Genomic DNA, 7159 nt, shown 5'->3' with positions numbered 1-7159 from the left:
TCACCCACATGTGAGGGCAGTAACCCCAAACATCATCACTGACTGTAAATACTCAGAGGAGATTGATCGTGTTAACACTGTGTGTGTTATTAGGTTGATACTGTCTGTGGATGGATTTGGTTTATAAAATGATCTTTCCCTGCAGGTTATGAACATCAAAGCAGCTCGAGGTCTGTGGACGAAGTACCCACTGACATGGTAAGAAAACCGTTTGCTTCTGTTGTCTGTGGCTGTGCTTTGATTGATTTGTTTAATTGGAAGTCTCTCATCAATGTGCTGCAGTCACTGAGCACAGTCAGCTTCAAACATTTTCTCTGTCTGTAAATCACAGAGTGGTCGGAGGCCACAGCGCGGGGACTTGATAGAGATCTTCCGTGGCAGCTATCGGCACTGGGCTGTGTATGTTGGTGATGGCTCTGTGGTTCACTTGGCCGTGCCCAGTAAGTCCCGCACACACCTGTCACAACACCTCCCACAGCTTAACTCCTCCCAGTCTGGAAGCAGAAGCTTAAATGACATCACACATGAAACTGATTCATAGCATAAAGGATGAAATCATGAAGCCTTTACTTCTGATCCCAGTTTATCCTTCATGTGTTTGCAGGTTTCAACAGCATCGCTGTCATAACTCAGAGGGGGGTTGTGAGGGAGGAGAATCTGAGGGCTGTGGTGGGAAATGACCAGTGGCAAATCAACAACAGCCTGGACTCCACCCATAATCCCCGCCCAGCTGACGTCATTGTTACAGAGGCCAGGAGCTGGGTGGGCAGAGAGATAACGTACCACAGCATCAGGAGGAACTGTGAGCACTTTGCCACAGAGCGACGATATGGTGTGTCTGCGTCGCAGCAGGTGGGCGGAACCATGTAGACAGAAAATACAGAATCTGTTTGCAAAGAACAAGACCTGTGCTGCTGGAAGCTCATTTCCTGTTTGACCCTTTATTTGAATTCTACTGATGAATCCCATTTCAGCAGGTTTTGGATTCAGATTAACAGAGAATGCATTTGCAGAAACATAATGTAAAGACATCATCTATCTCCTACTGACTAAACTTTAGCTTTAAAACATATTCAGCACTGTGAATGTAAACAGGAGATCTTCATGTGGATGTTGTGTCTCCTACTCCCCTCGTGGTGGCAGATGGCCCCGCCCCTCCCTCAGCCTGGTTCTGTTGGAGGTTTCTTCCTGTTAAAGAGGAGTTTTTAAATGAACAGGTCACATTTAAAGTGTTTTGAAAATTGGATCAAAAACTCATTACACAAACCTCATTTAATCAGATATGCATGTAAAAAAAAAAGCTCAAGCTTTCAAGCTTTTCCAGCACATTACCAAAAAAGAATGCATGTTTCACTTCACATCACCTCAGCAAGAACAAGATCATCCAAGGTTGAGTTAAACACCTTTGTTCCCTTTTTGTAAAAACAGAGAAGAATGCATCACACAAAGGAAAAGGTGCCTTATATGCATATAGTGTATAAAGCACATTTCACTTCAAAATTAAGATGTACAAACGTGAACAAAACAACATGTTAGAGTTCCCCATCTCTGTTGAAAAACCCCACAAAACAAGAAAACTGCACCAAACACCACCAAATAAAACACATTAAGGCCAAGTTAATACGTCTGCTCATCAGATATTGATGCTTCTTTCCTATGTGACAGATGTTTGTTTGTTTTTTTTAAGTTAAGATCTTAAAGGTCAGATTTTTAAATACATTGCCGTCTGTATTATTGCTGAAGGCCTAGATTGTCACCTTTAAAGTGTTTGTGCTGATGAGACAGGCGTGAAGAACGGCACTGACTGGACGAGAGAGCACAAACTCTGCCATTGTCATTTTCCATCAAACACTCATTAAAACGTCAGCCTGCAGGCATGCTAGTGCACTCATCCTCGACTGCCCGGGGAGGGGCGGGGTCACACGTTGAAGCAGACATGCAGAGGTGCACGGCAGCCCAGGCGGAGGAATTTTGCTTTTACACTCATTTTATTTCTCTATCTGATAAGAAACTAGGTCTGAATGGAGTTTTGAATCATGGCAGTCTTCTGTTCATCAGGATGTCTGCTCACTTCCTGTGATGTTTTCTCCCTGCAGGTGCCTCAAGGAGTGGAAGACTTTGCCAGAGCGTGGGATACAGTTACTGATACAGTTACTGATACAGTTACTGCAGGCCTGGGACGACTTTGGTAGGCCTAAAGCAAACTTTGTGTGAGACGCTAACACATTCCTGTCATTACCATAAAATCACACAGTTCTGATCGCTGAATCCACACGCCTACGTTAGTGTCCACAAAGAGATGGACAGAAGAATCATCAGGAAACCTCTGACTTTATTTTAAAATACAGTAAGTGGAAGATAAATGTGGTTCCTCTGTAACGGCTGCAAAGCCAGAGCTACGATTAGATTACTCCACAGTGCTTTTAATCATGATGTGTTTCCTTACATCACTTCATCCACTGGCCCACAGTATACAAATACTGCATCTTCACAGAGTTTATTGTAATTCTTACATTTTATCACAAACAAATAATAAAAAAAAATTTCCCCAAAAGTTGATTCTGTTCATCTGGACATTTTTTGAAGGAAAAAAACTTCGTCACTCATCTTCAGTCTCAGCTGACTGCAGGTCAGGTCTTATAACCAGGACATTTGCATAATGACTGAAACTATACAAAAAAAACAGTTTCGTGGTGAGATGCATTGACTGCGCTGTCATTGTGTCATCGAGCAAAAATTAACGGGAAACTTTCAAACTTTCTTTGATTCATGCAGAATATGGACAAAACTCATTTTGAGGTCTATTTTCAAACAAGTGATATTAGATATTAGTCTTTTCCTCATGTGTTTATACTCATACTGACACTTTCAGTCAGAATTGACAGAACAGTGTCATCAACCAGTTCATTCAATCGTGTTAATTAGCAGTAATCAGCCCCACAGAGAGCAGCTGCTATTTAACTGATGACATGTGAAACGGGTCAATCAGCTGTTTGCTTAATTTGAATTTCTCTGAAGTCTTTGAAAAAATACAAGATTCATCAGAAATGTAATGATGTCATCTGAATATAAAACTTATAAAAAGAAAAATCTGCAGCTGACAGATTTTGTAAAAGTACTACTTTAGTAACACTACAACAACAAATTGTTTTCATTCAGGTTTCTGAAAAACAGGAGAAACTTTCAGGGGAAAGAAGACAAAAACGATTTCTCGCCACGAATTTCGACTTTTGTTGCAGGATCTTTAAAACAAAATGAAAAACAGTTCTGATACTTTCCTGCAAAACAACAAAGCACATCAGTTCCACTTTCACTGCTTCCACTCGTCATTTTTGTAATGATGTAATAATGATAACCGTCTCTTCTACAACAAGTGAGAAATGTATTCCTCTGGTTCTCTTTATTAAACCTGAATTATTCAGATTTTTATAAAGTGCTTCAATGAAGTAAAACGAGGGCCGTCTGCATGACTGCGGCAGATTCAGCTCAGTTCACTTACTCAAAAAGACCTAATACATCCATGAGTTCTCCAGTGTCTTAGTGTTCATGTTCAATTTAAAGGGTTGAAGACGACTTTCATCAGAAACTTTGAATTGTTCGGACGTCTTGGTTAAAGCAGGATCCTCAGTCTCAAATCTGTCACAGCTCACATGTTCTCCATTGTTCTCCTTTACAATCTGACACGAGTGCTTTAACATCTCTGCATGATCAAGTTTCATCTTGCACGAGGATCTGTCTCTGCACAGTCTGACCACAGCTTCTAAGGGTGGACGCTTGGTGTAGTCGTCAGATGAGCCCTCCTCTTTGGGATTTGATATCACAATGACTGAATGGACAAGAATTTTATTTGAGTCAAAACTTGTTTCACAGGTTTTTCTGAAGCTGATGTATTTTTGTGCACAGCAGTGAGACATGTACTTTGCAAACGTGCGCATCATTCAGCCGATGATGTTTCACAGACTTCATTTTTCCAGGTAACAACAAAGAAAAAACGGCTCTTATCTCAGTTTGATGTGTACTGTAACCAACTATTTAAAATGACCTACACTGTGCTTTGTGTCTCATTTCTTCTAAAATACTCTTAATACCTGATTACTTGATAAAAACCTACAGTGTGACTTATTTCTTCAGGCCTGTAACAATTTAAATTCTTACTCCTTCATGCTGATGGAAGTGCTGGTGAGTAATTTGAGGTCATTAAAATTACAGGTGATGTGACATGTTGTATTATAATGTTATATGAAAAATAAACTGCTATAATCCGACCTGACTCTGCTTTTTCTTTTCCAGCCTCAGATTGGGTTTGAAGGCCTGAACATCTGAGTGATGTGTGCCCACTGAGAGAGGATGTATCAGAGTAATAAAGACTCACCAGCTGCTGCACTGGCCATAATATCACTGCTGAAATCATCAGACACATTCAGCTGGAAGGAAGAACAAAGAGACTTTTGTGAACTACAGAAGAACGAGCAGGTGTCTGCTATAATTATTTTACCTTTATAGTTTGAACTTTAAAGAGCAACAATCTAGACCTGACCTGATATGACCTTCACACTGTGGTGAGCTCAGGTGGGAGGAAGAAACTTCAGCCAGAGATCAGAGACTGTGTTTGAAATTCAGATGTTGCTTAAACGCTGCATCCTGTGAATGCAGCAACTGACCACCTCAGACAAGTGAGGAAGCAGCACAACACAACAGCAGTAACTTTATAACACTGGAACTTTTTGTGACCAGCACATTAAATGCTCATGAAGCTGGACTCAAACACACTTTGCTGTCCTCTGCTGCTCTGCTTTGCTGTGACCACAGAATCTGTAACAGAGGAATCGCCGTTACGTCATTAGTCTGAAATAAAACTATGAAAAATTTCAACTTAAATATTTGGTGACATTTTCCAGCTGAAACCAGTCTGAATGAAAATCCACTGACTGTCTTTGCTTAATAAATAAATCAATAAATACAGAATCAGCTGATGAGCTGCTTCTAATTCCTCCTCAAATGATCTGAATTTCATCCGTAATAAAACTCAGTGTGTAGTTCTTTAAAGCTGACGCTCAGTTTTTGTTTAAAGTGACCAGAAAACTGGATCCAGCTTCGTCTGTGAAGTGTCACCAAAATAATTACGAAACACAGACACTCACCTCATGTCAGTTTTATCTGTGATGCATGCGATCAATCACTAATTCTCCTGATCAGTCTGCCGATCGATCACGGACGCGCTGTTTCTAACGGTTTGTTGGATCTGACTCGTGAGCTGAACTTGTTGCTGTGAGAGAAGTGTGGAATGAAAGAGGAGGTGTGCAGACTGCTGCGCAAGTCTATATTTCACGTTTTCCCCTGAAAGCTCTTCGGGAGTCACCTTAATGGTTCAAAATACGTTTTTATTCCTGTCAAAATGTTTTCATTGGCATTTTTCATAGATTCAAACGTGTTCTGTGTTTTTGTGACAGGCTGCTCGTAACAAAGTGTTGAAACAAACTTGTCTGTGATGTGGAGACAAAACACTGGTTCGTCTCTTCAGTTAGGAGCCTTTTTTGTACTTCAGTGATTCCTAGATCAGTGTTGACTTACAAACAGGTCACTCTTTCGAGGATGCCAATGTTCACATTTTGGACAGATGGTTTGAGCAGAGGGCGGGGCTTATGACACCAACTGTCTGCCATCTATAAGCCAGTTTTGAGATCCCTTCCCAGACGCCTTAACGCCCACTCACATCTCTTGTCAGTCAATCTCAATAAGTCACATGACAGGATGAGGCAAGGTCTCTCAATGGTTTCCCCCGAAACCTCTGCTGATAGTGACTCACGCCCGTTCTTACACCTTGGCTCATGTGATGAGGCACATGCTCAATAGTGGGTCAACGACCCTCTTAGGGCTTAAAATCTCCATGTATTGATCTTAGAACTGAAGAAGCTTCTCAGGTCAGAGGTGAAACTACAGCTATTACAACAGCTGGAGAAGAGTGCAGGAGCTGAACTGGCCTGCCTGGAGTCCAGATGTTTCACCTATAGAGAACATTTGGTGCATCATTAAATAAAAAACATGCTAAAGACATGTTAAACTCTTCAGCAGCTTGATACCTATATCAGGCATGAATGGGGCCAAATCCCAACACCAAAACTCCAGATATCTCCAAAAGTTGACAGTACAGCGTAAACTAATGTTGTGTTTATAAGACTGGGGAAACCTGCAGTCAGCTGAGACTGAAGAAGTCACCTGGATGATGATGAAACGTTTCTCCCACATAACGCTACGTCCAGATGAACAGAATCAACCTTTGGAGATTTCATCTGGAGATTTATCTTCCTGGATGATTGAGGATGCATCAAGACAAAAACTCCAGATACTTGTAACCTCGATACCCAGATGTCTTCAAACTGTTTTGAAAAGAAAAGGAGGAGCTACACCGTGGTAAACATGCCCGTTTACCAACTATTCAGAGACTTGTAGCAAGCATCACATTTGATATGAGCTCATTTTGGGCGTGAAATTGTAAAATTTCTCAGTTTAAACATTTGTCATGTTATTTATGTTCTGATGTTATTTGAAAGTCTTTTATTTTTCATTTTGTTAAAATAAAAACATCTCAACTTTTCTGTTATTCAGGTTGTAGGTGTAGCCACAGCAGATCATCCGTCTCCATGTCACCCCAGTTTCTGTCACACCAACTCTACTGCATGTCTTTCTTTACTACATTCAACAACGTCATCCAAAATGTTCCTCTTTTCCTCCTGCCTGTCAGCTCCATATCCATCATTCTTTGTCCAATATATCCACTGTACCTTCTCTGAACGTGTACAATCTCAGCCAAGGCTCTTAACTTTATCTCCAAATCACCCAGCCTGAGCCGTCCCTCTGATGTCCATCTCTTTTACTCGCACATGGCAAACACAGCTGTGCAATAGAGGCACACTACAGTTTCTAATGAGTTCAACGGTACGTGGACCTTCCAGCAACAACAGCCAACTGCAACCACAAGATGGCAGTAATGTAAAGCATGGGTCCAAACAGCTGAGTGGCTTTTTGGTTTCTGAGATGAAAGAACAGAAACTGCTTTACTTTAATACTTTTTAACCCTTGTATGGTGTTCGGGTCTGTGAGACCCGTTTTCAGTTTTTTTCTAAAGAAAAATTAAACAATTATTTTTTCCAACCTGAAA

General features: G+C 41.0%; 1 protein-coding gene across 1 annotated transcript in view; it reads left to right on the top strand.

Moving 5' to 3' along the window:
- LOC102305982 (phospholipase A and acyltransferase 3) overlaps window positions 1–2560 on the top strand; it is a gene marked incomplete in the record, with an annotated part of 5789 nt that extends 3229 nt beyond the window's left edge. Inside the window, 4 exon segments of the mRNA XM_014329894.2 lie at window positions 150–198; window positions 332–440; window positions 605–852; window positions 2097–2560. Coding sequence (XP_014185380.1) covers window positions 150–198; window positions 332–440; window positions 605–852; window positions 2097–2192 — 502 coding nt within the window.
- Between the last annotated feature and the right edge of the window lie 4599 nt (window positions 2561–7159).

This window comes from Haplochromis burtoni, unplaced genomic scaffold (assembly GCF_018398535.1).
Source record: "Haplochromis burtoni strain Fernald_Lab_line unplaced genomic scaffold, NCSU_Asbu1 Contig_597, whole genome shotgun sequence".
NCBI lineage: Eukaryota > Metazoa > Chordata > Actinopteri > Cichliformes > Cichlidae > Haplochromis > Haplochromis burtoni.
The sequence above is the reverse complement of the archived record's forward strand: the minus strand, read 5'-3'. Positions and strand labels throughout refer to the sequence as shown.